The 24,942-nt window shown below is 40.7% G+C and overlaps 1 protein-coding gene across 1 annotated transcript; it reads right to left on the bottom strand.

Moving 5' to 3' along the window:
• Positions 1-3,720: 3,720 nt before the first annotated feature.
• On the bottom strand, positions 3,721-10,697 carry IL12A (interleukin 12A). Its single transcript, XM_019731928.3, has 7 exons — positions 10,667-10,697; positions 9,818-9,972; positions 6,761-6,874; positions 6,386-6,421; positions 6,269-6,310; positions 6,030-6,173; positions 3,721-4,496 (listed from the first exon to the last, which is right to left on the bottom strand). The coding sequence occupies exons 1-7, from the start codon at positions 10,680-10,682 to the stop codon at positions 4,341-4,343; spliced, it is 663 nt and encodes a 220-aa protein (XP_019587487.3). The 5' UTR covers positions 10,683-10,697; the 3' UTR covers positions 3,721-4,340.
• Positions 10,698-24,942: the final 14,245 nt, after the last annotated feature.

The following is a 24,942-nucleotide window of genomic DNA, read 5'->3' as shown; positions in this document are numbered from 1 at the left end:
GTATGGTTATGATGAAAGTGTCCCATGACTTAACTGGGACGTTAATGCAGGAGGCAAAAGGGTGCAGTGGTTGCGTGCACAGGCTCCGTGGAACCGTTCTGGTTTGCAGATGGCCACTTTGTCACTGTGTCCTCACATGGGGGTGGGGGATAGCTCTGAGTCTCTTCTGAGAAGGGCACTAACCCCATCACGATGACTCCATGTTTATGATTTAATTAACTTCCTAAAGTCCCATCTTCAAATACCATCACACTGGGGGTCAGAGCTTCAAAATAAGGATTTTTAGGGTAACACATTCAGACCCATAGCAATATTGTAATGCACTTTGCCTTAAACTAGGAAACCAAAATTATGCTACCTACAACCAAATGTTTAGTCCTTAAACAAGGACAACTGAATAGCCCAGGGTGACACAGACAAGGGGTTTCATGATCTCTTCAGTGCTGGCCCAGACTAAGCTGGCTTTCTTCCCTTGTTAGCCCCATGTTTTCTTTCCCCTTTAGAGTGTCTAAGCCCCTTTAAATCTTTTAATTAAAAATAATGTTTTATTTTTCAGTCAGTCGACATACAATAATATATTCGTTTGAGGTGTACAATATAGTGATTAGACATTTATATGACTTATGAAGTGATCACCCCAATAAATCAAGTACCCATCTGGCACCATACATAGTTACTACAATGTTACTGGCTATATTCCTTATGCTGTACTTTACATCCCTGACTATTTTGTAACTACCAATTTGTGCTTCTTAATCCCTCTCCCCTTTTCACCCATCCTCCCAACCCCCCTCCCATTTGGCAATCATCAAAATGTTTTCTGTATCTGTGTTTGTTTCTGTTTTGTTTGCTCATTTATTTTGTTCGTTAGATTCCATATGTAAGTGAAATCATAGTATTTGTCTTTCTCTGTCTGACTTAACCCCACTCAGCACAGTATCCTCCAGATCCATCCATGTTGTTGCAGATGGCAAGATTTCATTCTTTTTTATGGCTGAGTAGTATTCCATTATACATGTGTACCACCTCTTTATCCATCCATTGATGGACACCCAGGTTTTCTCCATATCTTGCCTATTGTAAATAATGCTGCAAAGAACATATGGACACTTGCATCTCTTGAGTTGTACAGTATCCATCTTTGGATGTTGGGCTAGCTCCCGAGAACCTTCCCTGTTCTCCAAAGCTCTGAGTCGTCAGTGGGGCAGCTGGCAGCTGGCTTTCCTGTTAATTATCTGATTAAGTCATTCTCAGGTATGGGAAACACTTTCACTGTTTATTTCCTTTTGAAAAAAGTAATTTGTTAATCAAATGAATCTCTAACAGGCTAGGAGGGGAATATTTTTTGGGGGGCTTTGGGCCTCGGTCTTGCTATGTTACTTTTCTTCCCACCCTATGTTCTGTGAAGGCGAGGACCCTGCCTTTTTGCCCTCCTGTCTTGCACCAGATGGCCTCCTGTGAACGCCCACGCCTAGGGCCTGCGTCACTCAGGTCTTTAGGGAAACAATCTTAACAATGTAAAACAATTGATGTTGAGCACTGACTAGACGTCAGCACTGTACTGTGTCATTTAATCTGCGCAGAAGCACTGGGAAATAGGGGCTACAATTGTTTGAATTTCACAGATAATAGTAGCAGAGACTTGAACCAATTTAGCCTGGTCACCAAACCCAAAGGCGAATAATACTTTTCAAAAATCGCTCACGTTTATTGTGCATGTATTATGTGCCAGACCAATGCCAGTGCTTTGTATGAGTTGTTTTATTTAACCCTGGTGCTGATCTTTGAGGCAGGTTCTAGTATTCATTTCTTAGAAGAGGAAACAGGGAGCGGTTAAAACAACATGGTCGTGTTATACAACTTGTAAATTACAGACCCAGGCTTAAAAGAAAAACGTGGAAAACTAACCATTTGATGAAGGATGGAATTAGTTGTGAAGACGTTTCTGGGGCCAGTCATGTTTTTGAAGCATTGTGTCATGGTAATTTCTAGAACCAAAGCAACACCTGTGTTCCTCTGTATAAACCCAGCCCGTAGGATGAGTGATCTGCCTGCCTCTCCTTGTTTCTGGGCACAGACGAGACAAGTCGCCAGTCTGTGTGAGGAGTGGCAGCAACTGGACAGTCCCAGCCCCGTCAAGCCATTGAGCTCTTCCCACAATCAAAGCTGCTGAAACCCCAAACCCAACACTTTAAAGGCGAGAAACTCCTGTCTTGTGAATCACTTGTGGGTCTTTCAGACTTGTGGAAGAATCCATCCCTAAGGAAAGGGAGATATATGATGGGATCTGGGTGCCACTGATTTCTAGCTAATTGGGTATCAAGTGGAGTGAGAATCTGAAAAATGAGTGTCACACAGATGAGGACCTGGGGTGGCCAAACACATTCCCCTCACAGTTCACAGGGATCTAAGAATTGGGATCTGGTGGGGAGGATTCACATGAGGAAAGGGGGAGGCCACCCTAAATAGTTTGTTTCTTGCAGCCTAGTCATATTCAGGAGGAATATGATCAGAGTACTAAAATTACGTGGTATTCTGTCAGGTGAATCTTTTAAAATTCACATGGTTTAGAGAATTAAAAAGATGGAATTTAATATTTAGCTCATGATGTTTGTGCAGCATAGAACAGCAAAAAGTTTATTAGTAAAAGCGAGTACACTCTGCGACGTGGAGCGGGCTGACACGAGAGGGAAGCAGCCTCTCACATTGTGTGAAGGTTTTTATCTCTACGGGTAGAATTGTCTCCCCATCTCCTTCCCTGTTATCTTTCTCTTTCTCTGCTGAGGTGCCTGTCCTCTCTTCTGCTTCTCAAGGTTGCCTCAGAGTGTAAGTGTGAACCTGTTAATTTCCCATGATTTATTTGAGAAGCTCATTAAAAATGTTCCTGAGAAGCAGGATACATATTCTGATAAGCAGGATGGTTTCTCTAAGCTTCTAATGACATATCCCTTTGATTTAGGGGTGTGTGTAAGCCTGGAATCCTGCTGGGCTAGTAAGACATTGGTGCCCTAAGTGAGGGCAGCTGCAAGGGGTCTTGTCCCAAGTAGGAGCTGCAGCAGGGGGCTTTCTAACGGGCTGGGTCTCTCTCCTCCTGCTCATTTCTATCTATCTACCTACCCTGTCAGTTAAGAGCACATCTCTTAAGCCAAAGCAAGGCAATTATCCATGTGGTTCAGGCAGAAGTTCTATATAATTTAAAGCAAATGGAGAGTTTTTCTCATTGTAATTTAGAAACAACTTCTCCCGAGGGCCCAAAGGGTCACGAAAATTAGAATAATTTAACTAGAATGCCTCTTAATGATGTTTTTCCCGGTTGGAGGATATTACAATGTATTTGTCTAATGCACAGTATGTTACAGGGCTGTGCCTAACGGGGAAAACCATTTTTACCTAATTTACTTTTAGATTCAGATGTGAACAAAAATAAAATATACTCTCAAAACCGTAATTCAGTGGCCTCAGTATTAAAGCATATCTAGTCTTAGAAAGCTCTCTTTAAAATAATGGGATTAAAGGAATTAGGAAATGGGTACGAATATTGTAGAATTCTTTCCACGGTAATTTTGTTCAACTTCCATCAGCGTTTTGAATTTTCCCACAATGTGTATGTTAACACTTAAAGTACTCCAATTACATTAGAAAAATATGAGAATTAGTTTAATTTAGTCATTTTATTTTTAGAAGAACATATGGTATTTTTCAAATCCATTTGAAAATAAATATTTCAATAAATATAACATAAATAAATATGTTATTTATAATTTATAAAAAACTTACAACTTAACAAAAGTTCGCATGCCTTGATGAACACAAAATTATATAAATAAATATTTTAAAATAAATTATGCTTGAACGTTTCTACAAACACTGATATAGGAATAGCTTATAAATTCTTGCTCTTCTATTAAAAAGAAAAACATTCAGTGAAGAAATTTTTCCCTCCTTAGCAATTTGCTCATTAAAACTTTAAAACAACTTATCCATAGGAAATATGAAACATATTTGATGAAAGGAATCACGTGACTATAATAGTTCAACTTTTGGGTGGTGACAAATATAAACAACATGCAAATTACGGTACTACCGTGTTTCCCTGAAAATAAGACCGGGTCTTATATTAATTTTTGTTCCAAAAGACGCATTAGGGCTTATGTTCAGGGGATGTCCTCCTGAAAAATCATGCTAGGGCTTATTTTCCGGTTAGGTCTTATTTTTGGGGAAACACGGTAGTAGGACGAGGTAAAGCCACCCTCTCCCTAGTTCTTCCCACATCCTATTAAAATTTCTTTGGTTCAGATCTTTATAAAAATGACTTGAAGTTTGGGAGAGACCTCAGCTTTTTAGGAAGAATTCAGGTAGCTCATCATCCTATCGATAGTCACTGCACGAATTCTGAAAGCGTGAAGAAGGATGCAAAGCTTGTCTTTAGTCTTATAAAAATCCAGTTCTTCAAGGGAGGGTTTTTGTGGCACGGTCTCCCTGTTGGAATTCAGGGCCTAGGAGAATAAATATTGAGTATGACATATAGGGTATTCCAAAATTAAAACATTCATCTATAAAAATGGGGGAAGCCGACACGTGTCTCAGAGCCTGCAACCTACTCCCTCATTACATCTAAACCCAGCCCAGTCTACTCCCAGCCAGATGGCTAGGCAGAACCTGAGAGAAGAAATCTCATTATCTAAGCACATGTATCTTCAGTGAGCTCTGGAAAGACCCTTAAAGCTATTTAGAAATTCATCAGTGGAAGTTGCATTTTAGAAAGGAACAATTCTGTGAAGATGACATCTGCTGCAGTATCTAATTGATTCTTCTGTTATATTAAGAAGCTAAGTCGTTTTTAGAACAGGGAGGTGATGGGTTGCCATTGATTGAAACACTGTCAATAACACACCTGTTTACTGGAGACACCGATTTATGTCTGTTAAATAAACCTGGCAATGGATCTCCCAGTTTTAGCCCTTGGATTTGACAGCACAATGCAAGACCTATTTGCACAGTGATCAGTACTTGCACTTGTTCCTCCCAAAAAGCCTAAATGAAAGGTAGGGTGGGTAAAGTCCTCCCATTTTACAGAGGAAGAAACTGAGGCACTGGGGGGCAAATAGCCTGGTATAGTCTACTCGAATTGATTCCAGGGCCCAAATTACCCGACTTGGTCCTCAAAATGCAATATTATCTACACCACTCTAGATGGTAACATTCTTTGTTACTTGGATGGCATTCACTGCTTTTCAAACAAATAATTTGCCACACACACACACGAATGAATGAGTGAAATAAAAATAAATTCCCTTTTAGACAATGATTTCTGACACCATATTTTTATCCCATGCCCTGATCACCATGGCACTCACCCCGCTCTTTCTTAAGTGAATATTGCTATGTTTTGTATTAGCATCGTGTGCTATGGTGCTCCAGAACTTACAAAGCAAGTGCTTGTCTATGAATAACATTGTGGGGGGGCCCCAGGTGATAGGTCATTCTTTTATTTCGTTCACAATTTTGGTTCAGAATGGGTCATATCCAGGCATTAACCCTGTTTGTTTTCTCAAGCAATATTTGCAGATAGGCATGCTGGCCCCTCACAAACCCATCCTGGAGCCTGTAGAGGTGAGTGAGAAGCGTAGTGAAATCCTTTTGACTGGGGGTTAAATGCTGGCTCTGTCTTACAAGCTGTATGACTGTGGACAAGAGGCTAACTCTCCAAGCTGTGGTTTCCTCCTTTGTACAAACCCCACATAGTTGTTGTGAGGATGACATAAGAAAATGTATGGAAGTATTTGCAGGGAACCTGGTGCATACCCCTTGGTCAACAAACAGGTGGCTGGTTTCCTTAATTGGACTTGATCAGCTTTGCCCTTTCTCTAGAGGGCGCTCTCAAGGCTATAGCTCTGCAGGGGTTTTAGAAGGGGATTTCAGGCTTCTCCCTATCCAGGAAGGACTGACAGTATTCCTTTTTGTCAGGGACCCTGGCTGGCTGTCTCAGCATGAAGAAATTGCTCTCACTGATAGGATGAAGGCCTTACCTGCATTAGCTCATCAATAGCTGCTAGCATGTTTTGATCCAGAATGATCTGCCTCATAGGATCCATCAAAAGCTTTGCATTTATGGCCTTGAACTCCACCTGGTACATCTTCAAGTCCTCATAGATACTACTAAGGCACAGGGTCTGGGTGATACGACAAACGGGAGAGAATCTTGAGATTGGCTGGTCATGTACCTCCCTCCACCTATTGTATTTAAGGAAAGAGTGTTGTGTCTTACCATCACAGAAGAGGCCTTTCTGGAAGCCAGGCAACTCCCATTCTAGAAGAAAGAATAATCAGACATCAGTGACAGGAATTCATAATATGGCCTGAAACTTTTAATTTTTTGACTTACAAAAGAGATCTCTCTGGAAACCAGGCAACTCTCATTCTAGGGGAAAAAAAAAAATCATACATCAAAGACTAATTCTGAATATAAAATTTCCTGACTTCTCACATACCTGTTTTCTTATTGTGGTTAAAAAAACATAAAACTTACCATCTTAATTATTTTTTAGTGTATAGTTCAATAATGTTAAGTATATTCATATTGTGAAGAACCTTGTCTGTTTTTATAATTTTTTTCAAATCTAACTTTTTTTCAAATATACCATGGGACCAAAGTCCCATGATGGTGGACACCAGAAACATGTACATTTTTGGAAGAAGACGAGGTTTGGTGCACAGCTTTTAAGTGCCTTATGTGGTTTTGGAGGGAAAGCATCCATACCGTGCTTAATTCCAGTGGTAAGCAGGCCTCTACTGTACTGGTTTTATCTTTTGTGATAGCTCCATGATCGATCTCTTCAGGGGTGCAGGAGTAAAATTCTAGAGTTCGCCTGGCCTGTAAAAAAACACCAGGAGAAACCCAGTTTATAATATGAATGAGGAACCTGGCTTCCCATACCTTGGGGTCCCAGCAAAGCCAGAGCTGGTTACCCTTGACCTCCACTCTTTTGACCTGTAGGAACTTTGGGCTCTTCATAAGACAAAAGGAAACAGGTCATTTATACTCTCTCTCCCTCCCTCCTCTACCTTTGCTGTTAGGACACGTTTCCCTGGATGATGTGTTTTTTCATTATATAAACACTATAAATCATTTCAACGGGCTGTGCTAATCAGCATCTACACCACGCTGTGACACTTGCTTCTGGTGAAAACAGTTTTTTTTTTTTCTTTTGCCAAAGCGCCTGTGTTTTATGACAATCTTTTTCAATTACAGCTTCTAAAGGGGAACTGTTAAGGTTACAACTTGATGGATATAACAAATGTGCAACCCTAAAGACAAGTTGAGATTTAATTTGTGGTACACACACACACACACACACACACACACACACACACGTCCCCTTAGAAACATGTTGGGAAGCATAGTTGAATATAGTTATGAAACTTATCTTAAGAAGTAATGACTTTTGGATTAAAGATTGAGATCATTTTTCTATTCAGCAAGCCTGATGTGTACTGGGCACTATGCTAGGTACTAAGGAACATGACAAAGAACAGGACTGTGTTATGTCTCCCAGGATTCCAAGTTCATCTGAGGAGACAGGCAAGTGCACAAATGACTACCGTGTTTCCCCGAAAATAAGACCTAGTCGGACAATCAGCTCTAATGCATCTTTTGGAGCAAAAATTAATATAAGACCCGGTCTTATTTTACTGTAAGACAGAGTCTTATATAATATAATACCCAGTCTTATATTAATTTTTGCTCCAAAAGACTCATTAGAGCTGATTGTCCAGCTAGGTCTTATTTTCAGAGAAACAGGGTAGGAGATAACATCAGCAGGTGAGAAGTACTGAGGAGGTATGAAGGTTCCCAGCAGGGGATGAAATGGGAGCAAAGGCTTCTCCAGAGATGGGACATCTGCATTAAGAGGATTGGAATGCTGACTGGCAGGGCAGGGGAAATTTCAGGCAGCGGGAACTGCATGAGCCGTGAATCAAGGCTTAAGAGTGCAGAACATGTTTGGGAACAGGTAGTAAAATCCCTGTCTAGGAGGCAGAATAATACCCCCATCCCAAGATGCCCACCTCCCAATCCCTGAACCTGAGAAGATGCTATGTTTAAAAGCAAAGAGGAATATTAGGTTGCAGAGGAAATTAAGGTTGCTAATCAGCTGACCTTAAAATAGGTTATCTCGATTATCTGGGTGGGTCCCATGTAATCACTGGGAAAGAGGGAGGCAGAAGAATCAAGGTCAGACTGATGTAGCATGAGAAAGACTCAATTGGCCATTGCTGGCTTCGAAGATGAAAGGGGGCTACAAACCAAGGAAAGTGGGCAGCCTCTAGAAGCCGGAAAAGGCAAGAAAACAGAATCACCCTTAGAGTCTCCAGAAATGGATACATCTCTGCTGACACCTTGATTTTAGCTCAGTAGGACCCATTTTGGCTTTCTGACCTCCAGGGCTGTAAGATAATAAATTTGTATTGTTTTAAAGCCACTAAGCTTGTGGTAATTTGTTACAGCAGCAGTAGAAAACAAATACATTGTCCCTGTTGTAAAAAGCTAGATTTGCAAATGTGGGCCCACTGTTATAGTTCTTCAGATCTTTTCAAGAGAAGCTGGAAATTTGGATTCTTTTATGAAAGGTCCACTGTTTCAATGGCATCAAATGAAAAATTTCTAAATAAAATATAAAAGACATGGGTCAAATTCTACAAATCTGTGTGCTGGATATAGCCTGTGAATGGTGTGCATTTGCCACCTCTGTTTTCTATACTAGCCGGGTATTTGTTCTGGCCAGTTTGACATAGGAATGATATTTAAAAATATATCAAATTGAGTTCTGCAATCTTTTGAACTTGAGTGCCACATTTGAGAGAAGAGTCAACTTTTTCACAGAATGCATCTGTTTACGTTGGAGCTCTTAAATTTTGCCCATATTGAACCTTTCTTCAGGAATCAAAGTACTTACCTTGGCAGTTTTCGTTTGGTAGGCCACCTTTTTAATTAAGATTGATTGAACTGTAAGGAGCCATTGGCAGCACATTACGAAAGACAAGAAGGAAAAAAAGACTTCTTTAAGAAGGCCTTGTGGCATTGAGTTTATTTTAAGATACTCATAAAACAGCAAGCTAAAAATATTCAAGAAAGATTTACTAGAGAGCAGGAAGGTAAAAGGACACCTTTTAAAACATCAGTCTTTGACCATTGCAGCAAAAGCAATAGCTACTAGAACACTTTTAAAAGGAAAGAAAATATTTTCTTTTTGCATTAAAATTTGAAACCTGAAAAATGAATGAAGCTGTAAATAAATTTATATAACTTTTCCCCTAGAACATGAAGGCTGGATGTGGACTGTCACAGGCTTCCTGAAATGCGTCGCTCCAACAATGAACTGAGTTACCAGACTGGAAGCTGGCGAGCGGCATGAACGGCAAATCTAATTCATCTTTGTAGCCCCTGGAGCACAGAGGCTGCACCTAATAACAGTTTCCTGGATTGATAAGTGTGTCAGAGAAGCAGTGTGGGCCTGACACAATTCCATCTCTGTTGGCAGGCTACAGGGAACACTGTAAATATCCACTTTCCTCTGTGTAGACACAGCCAAAATGAATGCCATTATAATTTATTACCACTCTTGCTTTCTCTGGAGACACAATTTCATTGAGACCTCTTTAGCTAATAGTTGGGCCATTTGTAAAGTTCCCTCTTCCTCTCTTGACAGCTCCTGATTAACTTCCACAATTTACCTGCCGTTCCTTCAGGTGACGGGTTCAGAGAAACCCCTTCCCTAGAAAGGCTGCTGAGTGGGAGCAAGGACATTGAAACACTCACCTTCTGAAGCATGTTGCTGACCGCCTTCAGCAGGTTTTGGGAGTGGTAGAGGCACTGGAACGTTCCTGGGCCTGGTGTGGCTATGGGGAGGTTTCTGGCCAAACTGAGGTGGTCCAGGTGGTTTAGCAGGACCAGGGTGGCCGCAAGGAGGAGGCCTGGAAGGGAATGGAGGGCTGACTGAGCTTGTCTGTCTGATGTGTCCTGACTCTACCTTCCATCCATCCTGGCCATCTCCGCCCATCCACCTCTTCTGGGCACCAACCCCCTTCCACCCAGTTTGAATCTTCCTTGAATACCTGAGAAATGAATCAAGTTCTTAGAAGGCAGTGCTCTATTGCAGGGTTAGAAGCCAACTCGCTGTGAGGAAACCCTAATAGCTCAGACAAGGGTGCTGGACTCAGAGCTCACCCAGAAAATGTCTCTATTTCACTCGTCGGGAAACTGAGGCTAAGTGGTGAAGTGACTGGCCCAAACCCATGCCCCAGTGGAGAGGCGCTCCAGTGGAGTGACAAAGCCTCGCTTTGAAGTCAGCTGGGATCTGCCTTCTTAGAGCTGTAGCTGAGGGGCCCTGGGCAAGAAACCATCCCGTGGAGCCTCAGTTTTTCAGTTGCGAAGTGGGCATAATGATATTTAGCTCACGTGGCTGTTTCAAGATCAAAAGAGGCAATGTCCTATTTAGCTCATGGTAAGCGCTCTATAAGTCTTTCCCCACCCCTTCTTTCTGCTCTACACGAAATTGTTGATTGTTTTCAGTCTCCCCTTGCAGTCCCGAGTCTCTGCCTCCTCTTCCCCAGTGGCCGCCCCTCCCCACCACAGCCCAGAGGCTGGGCTGGCTGCGGGGTTACTCACCGTGCGGTGGGCGCATGCTGAGCGGGCTCTGCGCAGACACTGAACCAGCAGCTGGATGCCGACGGCTGGATGCAGCAGGTGAGGTGTTTAGGAGGCCGACCCAGGGGGTCACATTTTTATAATTGCCCCGAGGCGCGGCAGGACTTTCCCGGGACTCTGGTCTCTTGCTTGCTTTCTCTCTCTGTCTCTCTCTACATCACCTTCTCGGTGACACGTGAAGTTCAGCCCGTGGGACTTGCAGCTCTTTCGGATTAACTCCCCGGGTGCCCAGCCGCAGTCGTTTGGGACGGCCCCGCCGCCTCCGGCCTGGCCCAAAGTGAAAACGAAATTCGCACCGAGTCGCCACACAGGGCTCCCGGGCACGGCTGCCCCCTTGACGGCCCCCTTAGTCACCCCGACGCACCAGCTACCCAGCCGTCTTCCGGCCTCCAAGCAGCGCCGCCGCCTGGCGGAACAACGAGTAGTGCCATCCACTTTTCATCTAACGTATGCAGGGTGAGCCCTGAACGTCACCTCCCGCCTAGTTCTGGATAGGGGTGGGCAATTCATTCATTCGTTCGTTTGTGCCTTAGTTCATTCATTCATTCAGTTCGTTGGTCCACAGTGTGCCACGCTGACATTGTGCCAGGCATGGGACACCCAGCGGTGAACAGGCCGGCCCCTTTGAAACGCTTCCACACCAAATCTGACTCGATGTGTTTTGCTCAAGGGTATATCTTAAACATGCACAGAGGTGAAACCAGACTGGTTATGCAATAACGACTTTCTAAGAGAATCCAGTTTCTTATAGTGTCCAGGAGAGAACTGGGACCATTTAGTAGGATGGATGCGCAGGGTCCTGGGAGGAGAAGCCCAGAGAGAGGACACCTCAGCAGGAGCAGTGGGGGTGAGGAAGCAGCAGCGGCATCCAGGAGCAGGAGGCACCCCTGACCTGAGTGTGGAAGGAGGAGTAGGCATTAGAGAGCTTCTAGTTGGGTGGGATGCAGGTTCTAGGTGGGAGAGTAGGGTTCAGAAGCACAGGCAGGGAGGGCAGAGGGAGGTGGCGATCTAGGGGTCCTGCTGTCAGGGTGTGAGGTTGGAGAGGATGACAGGGCTGTGCCATGATAGCAGTAGGTGCCATGCTCAGGATGTACATTCTGCAGAGGGTTGTGGGGAGCCTGTCTAGGGTTTTAGGCAGTAGACCTGGTTGGATTTGCATGAGGCGAAGGTTTTTTCCAACAGTAGTATTGAGGTTGGAGCCCAGGGATCAAGAGTGGAGCAGAGGGTGCAGTTGGGAAGGTGTGGCCAAGACCCCTTTCAGAATGGAGCACAGAGGGTGGGCAGGGGGGCCTCTGGGGGAGTTGGGGAGGGGCCAAGGCTTGGTAACTCCTCAAGTGTGAGGGCCAGAAAGGCAGTGAGAATGGCGGAATGGAAGTTGTTCCAGTTCCTGCACAGGGGTTACTGTAAGACAGGCGTGAGTTTGGAGGCGACAGTGAGAAGTTCCATTTTGGATATGCTGGGTTTGAGGTTTCTGTGGGACTTTTCAGTTCACTCATTTCTACCACAAGCATTAGTCATCCTGGGTGTGTATGAAAGGGAGGGGTGTGTTTGGTCACCCAGGCAGAGCTTCTGATGGGCTCACTGCACTAAGGCCCCAGGACTTCACTGTGGAGCTGCCAGTGCCCACCTTGGTACACATGCACCAGTCTTGGGTAGGGATAAACATTTTGAGATACCGGAGAGAAGAGTGGGTGCTTCCTCTTTCTCTACTGAAGATGGGGCAATGAAGCCAATTGGGAGAAAGCCGTGTTAGCCCCTGGTCTGATTCAAGCTCTCTCAGTCATTGGCATCAGTCCCCTTAAGCAGATCACCTACTCAAGGAGTAGGAGGCACCTGCCATAGGGGCTTACAGATGTGTGTACATGAGAGCAGTAGTCGATCACTAAGGCTCCTTCCAATGGTACTGTCTGTGAAATGCCCATGTGGGTAGAGACCAATGCACTGTCAGGAACAATTTCATCCAGCAGATTGTGTGAAGCAAATGATAGGTGCCAGAGCTGTGTTGTTGCCATAGGGCTTTAGGATGGAGTTAAATGTACTTAGAGTCAGAATGAAGTCAAGCTTTTCACAATTGAGCTGTTTCTCCCCTGGAAGGGCAGCCTCCTATGGAAAAGCAATTTTTGTGGCATAAATGAGCACAAAGCCTGTGCTCAGAATAGATTCTTGGCCACCAGACACAGTTTCTACCCTGTGCTTCTGTGAACTGTTCTCCGGAATGCTGCACAAACTGTACCCAAGATGAAATGAAAACCTGCTTCTGGAGTAATATGACTTTCCTATAAGAGACATTATTTGCTTGTTATCACTACTACATAGGGTTGAGCGTTGTACTGGAAGTCTTGGCCAATGCTATACAGAAAGAAAAAGAAGTGAAATGTTTAAAAATTGGAAAGGAAAAGGCAAAATTGTCATTATTTACAGTTGACATACAAAAAAAGCAACAGAAACAGTAGACCTACTAGTAGGACTAATAAGAGAATTTAGCAACTTCCCTGGATACAAATATCAACTTTCAAAAATCAACCAAGTTCTCTACATCTGCAACAACCAATTAGAAAATATAATAAAAATAATCTGCCAGATAATAAATAAATTATAAAAATAAGATACTCTTTACAGTAGCAGTGAATCTATGGAATAATTGTAGATAGAGAAGCAGTATAGTGGTTAAGAGTGTGGGCTCTAAATTATTTGAACCCAGGCTCTGCTACTTACTTGTGTTGTTACTGTGTGTTCTTGGGCAAGTTACTTATCTCTGGGCCCAGTTTCCTTATCTGGAAAATGATGATCATAAAAATACCCATATTTTGGGTTGTTTTGTTTATTACATGAGCTAGTATAATACGGTCTTTGGAGAAAAATTTAAAAGTCCAACCAAGTACATAGAGTGATTTAATTGAAATGGAAACACATCCCATATCCTTGGGTAGAAGATCTTAATACATAAAGAACTCAAGTCTCTTCTAATTCATTTACATAGTCAATGCAATTCAATACAAATTACAAATAAATTTTCCAAGGAACTTAATAATAAGCCTACTCTAAAGTATATAAGAATAAAAGTTTACAGATATGTAAGATAAACTTCCAAAGGAATTATAAAGCTGTGGCATTAGTACTTCCAGATATAAAGACATAGTTCAAAGCAATAGTAATAAAAATAGTATTTGACAAAAGAGCAGCCAAATAAACCATTGATACAAAATAAAGACTTGTACACATAGGTATTTGGTATGAGATACAGGTGATTTTCAGATTAATGAGGAAAGTTTAGTAGAAAGTGCTCACTATGTGGTGAAATATAAAACTGGACTCGAGCCTAAAACAAAATGCAGAGGTGAAGCCACTTGGAAGTGGATTAAAGAGTAAATGAAATGCAAAATTATGATAGGAGTAGAAGAAAATTTAGGACACTATTTTGTTACTAAGAGTAGGAATGATTTTTTAAAAAACATCAAAGTCCCAAGCCATAAGGCAAAATACTGATAAAAATTACATAAAAATTAAGAATTTCTGTAGTATGATTTCCTGTTAACCATGGACAAAGTTAACAGACAGCTGACAGACTGGGAGAAGATATTTTGCAATGTCTAAAACCAATAGGGAAGTATACAAGGAATTCCTGTAAGTCAGAAAGAAAAAGACAGAAATCCCAGTGAAAATGGACAAAGCTTGTGAATAGGCGATTTACAGAGAGGAAACCCCAAAAGCTAACCAGCATCACGAGACACTCAGATATATTATAATCAGAAAAATGCAAATGAAAACAAGAGTGATACATTATTTTATAACTATGAGACTGGCAAAAATCAGTACATGGGCACTGACAAGTGTTGTGGAGACGTAGGATTCCAGGATCCTTTCTATAATGCAAGTGGACTGATGCAGCTATACTGGAAGGCATCCTGGCACCTGGCTAGGTCAGATTAAGTATATGCACACCTGATGACCAGTGTTCTACCTTGGGTATATATCCCAAAGAGATTCTTATGCAGGCCCCTAACGGGACATGTCTAAGGATGTTCATTAACCGTTGTTTGTAGTGGAGGGGAGTTGGAGGCAATCTAGTTGCCCACCACTGGGGGAGTGAGTAGGTAAATTGTGAGGGATCCACTTCCTGGGGTGTTCTGCAACAGTTATAAGTAATGGACTGGATGTACATGCAGCAAGATGGGTGGATCTTAAAAACATAACACTGGGTACAAATATAAAGATAAAAACAGAATAATATCTCTATATAATATTAGAGGTAGACAAACCCCTAGGAGTCACATTTGGGTTGGAATTCAAAAAATTTGGATTTTAGAAAGGAAAGAGGCAGAATCTCATGATTGAACACAATATTTTTGCAGCAAAATGTATGGTTATACTAAGTGGATAAAAAATACAAATAACCTCTTGTCCCTTGAGTCATATTTAGCTGCTAAGTGAGTTGAAGAAAAAATTTTTGGTGTCCAGAGTTTTGTAGGTTTCATAATTGTGAATAAGTGATTGTGGACCTCTTTTTACTTAATTGAGAAGAATATATTCAAAATGGTATACCTTACACAAGAACACTTATAAACAAAAAGATATATGTTAAACATATTAGGATAGATCCCACAGAGGAGTGAGGGAGATGAGAATGAGGAATGGGAGTAAAGAAAAAATATATAAACACCTGCATACACACATATAAGAGAAGAAACCAGTGATGTCATCAATTGAAGAATATGATCAATTTAATCCTCTTTGTCTGAAGTCTTTATTTTGCCCAAAATGAAGATAAGTAAAGATATCCCTTCTAAGCAGATAACTCAAGATAGTTGTTTGCAAACTTCAGTTATAGCTTGGTACATTCAGATAGTTTCTCTATTATTTCTTTCCCATTCACTTTGAACAATGGGCCAATCTGGGATCTCACATTATTGTTCCATCACTGGGAATCCAGGGCCTTTTCAAGAATGTGGAAGAATATACTAAGGCCCTATATCAAGGGTTCTTAATTGGAGGTGATTTTACTTCCCAGGGGATATTTGGCAATGTATGGAGACATTTTTGGTTGTCATAATGGAGGGAGGAGGGATCTAGTGTATATGCTACTGGCATGTAGTGGGTAGAGGAATGATACTAAATGCTGCTAAACATCCTACAGTACACAAGATAGCCGCCCCCACCCCAAACTATCAATAGTGCTGGATTGAGAAACACTGGCCAATGTAAGGCCGACAGGTAGCTTGCCATGCCTGCCTTTATCATTATTCTTCTCCATAAGTAGACAGTTCATAGTCATAGGCCCTGAACAGAAAACTTTGGGCCGTGTCTTTGGTGCCATAATGTAGAGTGGCAGCCCATCCTTGGAAGAAGTGAGATCCCAATGAGGCATGTAATTAGTTGAAACTGTAAATGGGAATCTGTAGGTAGGTACTGTAAATATTAGGGTCCTTTATAATAAAGCAAGGACTCTGCTGTCAACTTTCCTGCAGTTCCAGTCTGTAGGTATTATTGAATTTGAGCATAAATCAGCTGGTGCTCTCATGGCATCTGATAGGCTGGGGTCCAGTACAGCTCTAATACTGAAAGGTGACCTATCAGGGTAAGAAACAGAGCTTTATGTTCCGTTTTGCATACCAACCCCAAGCACGACATGCTCATGAGGCTGGTTCCACTGAGCAATTTCTTCTTTGGTGGTGAAATGTTTCTGGCTCAGTGAGCTGAGCCAGACTGTGGTAGAGCTCTTAGAGCTAAAGTAACTTTGGACCTATTGTCAAAAGACCTAAGTTTTAGCTCCTTTCTGCTACTTGGTAGCTGTATGAGCTTGGACAAACCACGGCTTTTCCTAATTTTCGTATCTGCAAAATGGAGATGGATCCTTCATTGTCAAGCTTTGTCTTGCGAATCGGATTATATGATAGACAGTTAAGAATTTGGTAAAGTGGTAGCGTGTCATGACTATGAGATGTCACGATATAATGAGAGGTAGTTTCTTCCACAACTGCCTCTTTGCACTCTGAAATGTTAAGTGGCAATTTCCCAATGAGGGGGGAAGGGGAGTCCTAAATATTCACCACAGGGATTCCATAGGCAACATCTATATGTTATCAATACTGTCTTGAAGAACTTCAAAAATATTGACAATGGGCTCAAGAAAAGATTGCAGAAAAGTTGCCGTGATTGCTTATTGGTGCTCCAGAATAAAGATTTCACTAATATCGGTGCAAACTTCTCTGCCTCTTGAGACAGTTTAACAAACTCTCTGAATATGATACAACTCCTGGGCAATCAGCCTCATGAATCACTTGATGCCTAGACATTATAAAGAAAAGATTGGTAAATTTTGCTATGTAAAAATTAAACATTTCTGTAAGGAAAAGATACCATAGATAACATTTAAAGACAAAGGATAACTTAGAAGAAACATTTGCAACAGCATATGACAGACCAAGGCTTAATGTCCTTAGTATGTAAAGATGAGTATTAATAAGAAAAAGGCCAACAATCCAAAGCAAAAATAGGCAAAGGATATGAATAGACAGTTCAAAGACAGAGAAATACAAATTACTTATAAACATATGAAAAATACTCAGCTGTACTCAAAATTTAAAAAACACAAATTAGAACTACCTGTTTTTAACTTTTAATTTGCAAAACTAGAAAGTTTGATGATTTATAGAGTGTGTAAAGGTATGTGGAAACAGTTGCCGTATTCTATTCGAGGGAATGTAATCTAGTGCCATCTATGTGAAGGATTAGTTGGCAATAGCTGTCAAAATAAAAATGCACATAAACTTTTTGTCAGCAATTCCTCTTCTAGGAATATATCCTATAAACTATTTGCATGTATACATAAAGACTGATTTCCATTACAAGTATTATTTTTAATGTGAAAAGACTTGAAACACTCTAAATGTCCATTAATAGGTGATCATTTAAATAAAACATGATTCATCTTTTCAATGGACTACTATATACCTATTAAAAACATCGAATTCGATTTTATATGTGTGATAGGAACAATCTTCATTATGTGAAAAATCAAGGTTCAGATTAGTGTATAACATACTTCCATTTGTGCAAAGAAAAAAGTATATACAAATACATACACATACGTACTCAGATAGAAATATAGTATAGATACAGATCTACACTCGTAAGAGCATAGAAAATCAATGACCATTGCCTCTGGAGAAGGAAATTGGATCTTTGACATGGGAGGGAAACCTGCTTTTTGTTGAATACACCCTCCGTACTGAATTATTTAACATGCAAATACATTACAGTTTTATTTGTTTTTGTTTTGCTTTGTTTTATTTGCATTTTGAAAGATCATCTAATGGCAGGTGACATGAACCGCCAAGACAACTGCTGGGCCCATTCTGACTGTTTTTGAACTTGGTGGATTTACAATACGAACATTGAATCTTTGAGTGGATTAATCCTCTACTTCAAAGGCAGGGGCTTTTGTGTCTGACTCACTCCATTTATCCATCCATCCATCCATCCATCCATCCATCCATCCATCCATCCATCCATCCATCCGGCCATCCATCCAGCCATCCATCCATCCATCCATCCATCCATCCATCCATCCATCCATCCATCCATCCATCCATCCATCCTATTCATCTATCTACCGTCTTACTCTATTTTAAAGAATATTCTATATGTATGTTATGCACATTTATTTTTTTAACTTATTTTATTTTTCGATTACAGTTGACATACAATATTATATTAGTTTCAGGTGTACAATACATTGATTAGACATTTATATAACTTATGAGGTGATCACCTGGTAAATCTAGTACCCATCTGACACCACAAAGTTATTACAATATTATTGGCAATATTCCTTATCCTATACTTTACATCCCTGACTATTTTGTAACTACCAATTTGTACTTCTTAATTCCTTCCCCCTTTTCACCTATTCACCCACTCGCTTCCCATCTGGCAACCATCAAAATGTTCCCTGTATTTATGACTTTGTTTCTGTTTTGTTTGTTTATTTTGTTGTTTAGATTCCACATATAAATGAAATCATACAGTATTTGTCTTTCTCTGACTTATTTATTTCACTCAGCGTAATACCCTCTAGGTCCATCCATGTTGTTGCAGATGGGAAGATTTTATTCTTATTTATGGCTGAGTAACATTCCATTGTACATATGTACCACTTCTTTTTTATCCAATTCTATTGATGGACACTTAGGTTGCTTCCATATCTTGACATTTTAAATAATGTTGCAATGAACATATAGATGCATATGTCTTTTCAAATTAGTGTTTTGGGTTTCTTTGGATAAATACCCTGAAGTGGAATTACTGGGTCCTTCTTTGTCTCTTGTTATAGCCCTTGTTTCCTTTTTCTCTTCTTTTTTTTTTAAAGCTTATAAGAGTTCATTTGAGCCAAACTGACGACAATTGTCGGGAAGCAAAGTCTCAACAGATTGAGAAAATGCTCCGGAAAATGGCCGTTTTGCAACTTATTTTATATCAGTCCTTGTTTTAAAGTCTGTTTTGTCTGGTATAACTATTGCTACTCCAGCTTTTATTTTTTTTTTTTTTTTTCCATTTTCATGAAATATCTTTTTCCATCTCTTTACTTTTAGTCTGTGTTTGTTTTTCAATCTGAAGTGAGTCTCTTGTAAACAGCGTATGTAAGGGTCTTATTTTCTTATCCATTCAGCCTCCTTCTGTCTTTTCATTGGAGCCATTTACATTTAGAGTAATTGTTGATAGGTATGTAGTTATTGCTATTTTATTATTCATATTTTTGATCTTTTTTCTTCTTCTTCTTGAAGAAGTCTGTTTAAACATTTCTTATAATACAGGTTTGGTGGTGATGAACTCCTTTAGCTTTTTCTTGTCTGGAAAGCTCTTTTTCTGTCCTTCAATTCTAAATGATACCTTTGCTGGGTGGAATAATCTTGGTTGTAGATCCCTGCTTTTCATCACTTTGAATATAATGTTTCAATTTCTTCTGGCCTGCAAAGTTTCTTTTGAGAAATCAGCTGACAGTCTTATGGGAGCTCCCTTGTAGGTAACTAACTGCTTTTCTCTTGCTGCTCTTAAAATTCTCTCCTTGTCTTTAAACTTTGGCATTTTAATTATGATCTGTGTTGGTGTGGGCCTGTTTGGGTTCACCTTGTTTGGGACTCTGTGTGCTTCCTGGGCTTGTATGTCTATTTCCTTTGCCAGGTTAGGGAAGTTTTCCATCATTATTTCTTCAAATATGTTTTAAATTCTTTACTCTCTCTCTTCTCCATCTGGTACGCCTATGATGCAAATGTTGGTATGCTTGATGTTGTGCCAGATACTTAAAGTATCCTCATTTTTTGGGGACTCATTTTTCTTCTTGCTGTTCTGATTGGATGTTTTCTGCTGCTTTATCTTCTAAATTACTGATTCTATGCTCTGCTTCATCTAATTTACTGTTGATTCCTTCAAATGTATACTTTATTTCAGTTATTGTATTCTTTGTTTCAGACTGGTTCTTTTTTACGTTTCTTATCTCCATTTTTATGTTTCCTATCTCTTTGTTAAAGCTCTCACTGAGTTCACCTACTCTTCCCTAGGTTCACTGTGCATCCTTATAACCAGTGTTTTGAACTCTGTATCTGGTAGATTGTTTGTCTCCATTTTGTTTAGTTCTTTTTCTAGAGCTTTGTTCTCATCTTTTATTTAGGACATGTTTCTTTGCCTCATCATTTTGGCTGCCTCCCTGTGTTTATTTCTATGTAGTAGGTAGAGCTGCTATGTCTTCTAGTCTTAATAGAGTAGGGTGGTCTTATGTAGTAGGTGTGCTGTGGGGCCCAGTGGTGCAGCCTTCCTGGTCACCTGAGCTGGGTGTTCCAGGTGTGTTCCTTGTGTGAGTTGTATGTGTCCCTCTATTGTAGTTGAGCCTTGATTGCTTTTGGCATGTCAATGGGAGGGATTAAATCTTGGGCTGATTGGTTGTGAGGACTGGCCATGACTACAGTGGAGGAACTGTTGTGCAGGGGCTGACTTTAGGGAGCAGGGTTAAGTTTAGTGGGGTTCTGGTGCCTGCCAAGTCTGCCCTTGGTTGTGTCATTTGTGGAGGTGATGGCTGGTGCTCTGGTGTGGTCTGAAACTGGTCACTGGGTGTGTTGGTTCTGGAGTCTCTTGGGAGGGGCTCTGCTTCAGGCCAAGGTCAGCTCTGTCTGTGCCCTGCCTGGGACCACTTAGTAGGAGCTACAAAGTGATGGTTGTCACTTGTGCTTGGAGGTGACTGGGAGAGGCTAAGCTGTGAACTGAGGCCTGCTGCTGGTGCCAGGCTTGGGGCTACTTAGCAAGAGGTACGGGCATGCTGAGGCCAGTTACTGCTTATTTGGGGTTTGTGAATCTTTGAGAGGTTTTAGGAAAATCCACAGCATGAGCCAAAAAAGACTGTTTGTATGGGAAAAGCACTGGAAACAGCTTGGGTGGACCCACAAGTTGGATGGGGCGGGCAGATGGTGTTAGAGTTAGCCAGGTCCATGGAGACTCAGATATGGCACCCGCTTGCATCTGCATGCTGGGTGGGGGAAGGGCTCAACAAAGAAACAATGGTTTCTACTAGCACTTCTGTCTGGGAATAAGCTGCCCCTTCAGGCCTCACCCTAGAGCCAGACAACTCAGTTCCTTCCAGTATGTCCCTGGCACCTTTCAAGCTGCTGCCCCAGTGCTGGAGCTCAGAGTAAGTGAGTCCATTAGCGAGTAAGTCCATGTGTGAGCCCTTTAGGAGGATCGCTTGGGACTCTAGTTGCCCTCCATCTCATCAGCTACAATCTCCTCTGGTTTTCACAGCCTGAAGTTATGGGGACTTCTCTTCCTGGCACTAGAACCCTGGGCTGGGGAGCCTGGTGTGGGCTGGGACCCCTTGTGCCTTAAGGGGAACCTCTTCAGATGAGATATCCCTCCCAATTTTTAACCACCACACATGTAGGACCAGCCTGTTCTACGCCTCTGCCCTTCCTACCAGTCTTGATGTAGCTTCTGTATATCCTTACTTGTAGGACTTCTGTTCACCTAGAGTTCAAGCAATTCTCAATGATGATTGTTCTGTAGTTTAGTTGTAATTTTCAGGTGGTCGTGTGAGGAGGCAAGCACAGTGTTTTCCTACTCTGCCATCTTGACCCTTAGATCATCTCTTTTAACTATTATGTGCACTAACATTATTTCACTGGCTGGAACATTTATAGCCTGTGGCCTGGTAGAGTGCAAAGACCATGGGCTTTGCAGTATTGGGTTAAAATCCAGCCCCTGTCACTTTCTAATTGTGCAATCTTGGGCAATTTCCTTAACTTTTCTGAACCTACCTATTGGGTTTGTTGGGACGATTTATTGGGATAATGCATACACAGTGAGACAGGGTAGAGCCCTGTTAACACAGCAGCATTGCCCTTAGCCGGTTGCTAGTTTCCTTTTGTGGCATTGCTTTCTAAATAGTAACTAATGAGGTTTTAACAACCCCTGAAGGGCCCATCACATGTCCTTTTCTTCAGTGAGTAGAATGGTTGGGGTTAGTATAATATGATTATACTGTGTGGCCCATAATATGGAAGGAATCAGAATATTCCTGGTCAAGATTACTCTTTTTTGCTTCTTAATAAACAATGAAAATTTCTCAACATATGAGACCTGAAAGGCAGGCTGGCTGGCGCTTGCTTTGTAAAGTCTCCAAATAGATATTTTTTATATAGTCACTAATTCATTAATGTCACTATTCATTAATGTTTAGTTTCCAGTGTTTTCCATTCCTCCACATGTATATGCTCTTCTATCAGAGATCATGTTCCTTCTGCCTGAAGAACTTCTTTTAGTCTGTTTTTAAAGCACTGGTCTGCTGGCAACAAATTCTTTCACCTTTTGTTTGTCTTAAATGTCTTTATTTTGGATTAATTTTAAAAATATATTTTTGCTTAGCAGTTGTTTTCTTTCAGTACTTTAAGACAGTTGCTGTCTTTTTGTTGTTTTTTTGTTATTGCTCCTTTGAAGGTAATTTGTTTGGGAAGATAGTCTGGCTGTTTAGGATTTTCCTTTTTTTTTTTCCTTGGAAATTTGGTTATGACATTCCTAGGTATGTTTTTCTTTGTATTTATCTGATTGAGATTCGTAGCACTTCTTGAATTTGTAGCTTGATCTCTTTAAATTGGTTTTGAAAAATTTTCAGTCATTACCTCTTCAAATATTGTTCCTGTTGCTCCCAAGTCAATCTTTCTCTGGAACCCTTCTGAAACTAATTACACATATGTTAGACCTTTTCACAATGTCCTTTATGTTTTTAATGCTATCTTCTATCTTTTTTGGGGGTGGGGGGGTCTGGGTATTTCCATCTGTATATTTTCTGGCAGCCAGTCTTCCAGGATATTCATATTTTCCCCACCTGTGTCTAAAACTATTGTTAAATTTGTTTATTGAATTTTTAATTTCAGTTATTGCAGCTTTAACATTTCCTCTTGGCTTACTTTATAGATTTCAGGTCTCTGGTGAAATTCTCTATCTTGTCATCTCATTTCTTGAACATGTTAATCACAGTTATTTTGTATCCTGTGCCTGATAATTCCAGTATCTGGATCATCTGTGTGTCTGTTTCTATTGTATATTATTTCTCTTGTCCCTGTCCTTTGTATGCCTCATAATTTTTGATTGAATGCCAGATATTGCATATGCAAAGCTGTAGAATCTCTTAATGATGTTATCTCTGACAGGCAGTCAGATTAGAAGCAGAACACCCTAAACCAATTAGGGAATAAGCTGATTTGAGGCTGGGTTTCAATCCTTACAAAGGCCGGTTTATATATATTTACCCTTATTTCTGGATGTAGTTCCATGAGTTCCAACTGAAAGCAAGAGGTGTTTACCAAGGCCACTCTGATTTGGTAGGCTCTGAACATTAATGTTTATTTATCCAACACTATGGTACTGTCATGCATTCTGTTTAATTTCTCAGTCTCTTAACAGCCACTTTTTGTTCTGCCTTTTTAACTCTTAGCTTATTCTGTTCACTAGTCAAATATGGAGAGGCAAAAGGCAGCTCATTCTATTTGAATCACTTCTCTGCACTTTCTTTCACTCTAGAATCTTAGCATTTCAAGTCCTGGTTACTCTGGTGGCCCTGAACTTCAATATTTGTCTCTTCAATGAGTCTACTCACCTTCTCTACTTTTTAACAGGCACTTTATGCTCAGCTTCTCAGTCCTGTACTCATTATGCTTCTGAGTCAGCAAATGACTCAGTCGGGAGCATAGACTGTCAGACTTACCTCCGTCAGTTTTCCTTCTTTCAGGGATCTTGATTCTTCCAGTCCTGGCTTACTTCTTGGTCACTCTTTAATGTTTTCAAACTTTTTAAAAAATTTTATTTGGCTCTGGTAGTTGTTCTCATAAGAGGATTTTCCTACTACAAACTAGTCTGTCATGGCTGGAAATAGAAACCAAATCACCATTTTAAAAACAAGGTCTGCTCAGAAGTCCAAAGTTGAAACTCAGCTTCATAGTGATTATGACAACTGATGGTGTCCTTTTTTTTTAAGTTGAAATTTATTGGGATGACAATGGTCAACAAAACTACAATTCTATAAACATCATCTATATATTGTATTATGTGTTCACCACCCCTAGTCCGTTCTCCTTCCATCACCATATATTTGACCCCCTTTTCCCTCTTCTACTATTTTCCCTCCCCCCCACAATGATGTCCTTTAAAAAAAAAATTATATATATATATATATATATATATATATATATATATATTTTTTTTTTTTTTTTTTTTTTTTTTTTTTTTCTCGGTACTAGAAGAGCTGTGATAGAAACAAAATAATAATAATTATTAGTAGGTTATTGCTATTATCCTCCCCATTTTTCCAGAAGAAAAATGAGGAAATTGAGGAACAGGGCATCCAAGTCAATCACTGAAAGTCATATAACAAGTAAGTAGCACTGCTGGGATTTGAACCCATGTGGTCTGACTCTTGAGGTCACCTTAACAGAAGGGTAGACTTTCAAATAGTTCTACTTATTGAGAAAGTAATGTGACAGTTTTTCTCTTTCCCTATCCCCAAAGCTTATACAAGCAATGAGAAATGTACAGAGACTTTTACACCATCATCATCCTTCAGAAAGTAGTAGAATCCTTCTTCTCCCCATTGCAGGTCTTCTCCCATATGCAGATCCACAATCAAAACATTTCGGTTTCTGGATTAGAGCTGAGATCTGAAGTTATATTTTGTCATTTGTCCCTGCTACTTTTCTTAT

Source organism: Rhinolophus sinicus, chromosome 17 (assembly GCF_057876585.1).
Source record: "Rhinolophus sinicus isolate RSI-liver-muscle chromosome 17, RSI-T2T, whole genome shotgun sequence".
Taxonomy (NCBI): domain Eukaryota; kingdom Metazoa; phylum Chordata; class Mammalia; order Chiroptera; family Rhinolophidae; genus Rhinolophus; species Rhinolophus sinicus.
Note: the sequence above shows the minus strand (reverse complement) of the source record. Positions and strands in the feature narration are given on the sequence as shown.

Excerpts from the sequence above, each read along its gene's own strand:
- IL12A (XM_019731928.3), bottom strand. Across the intron at positions 6,875-9,817 it reads TCAGCAACATGCTTCAGAAG|GCCAGGCGAACTCTAGAATT; the intron begins GTGAGTGTTTCA and ends GTTTTTTTACAG. Across the intron at positions 6,422-6,760 it reads TACCACTGGAATTAAGCACG|AATGAGAGTTGCCTGGTTTC; the intron begins GTATGGATGCTT and ends TTTTTCCCCTAG.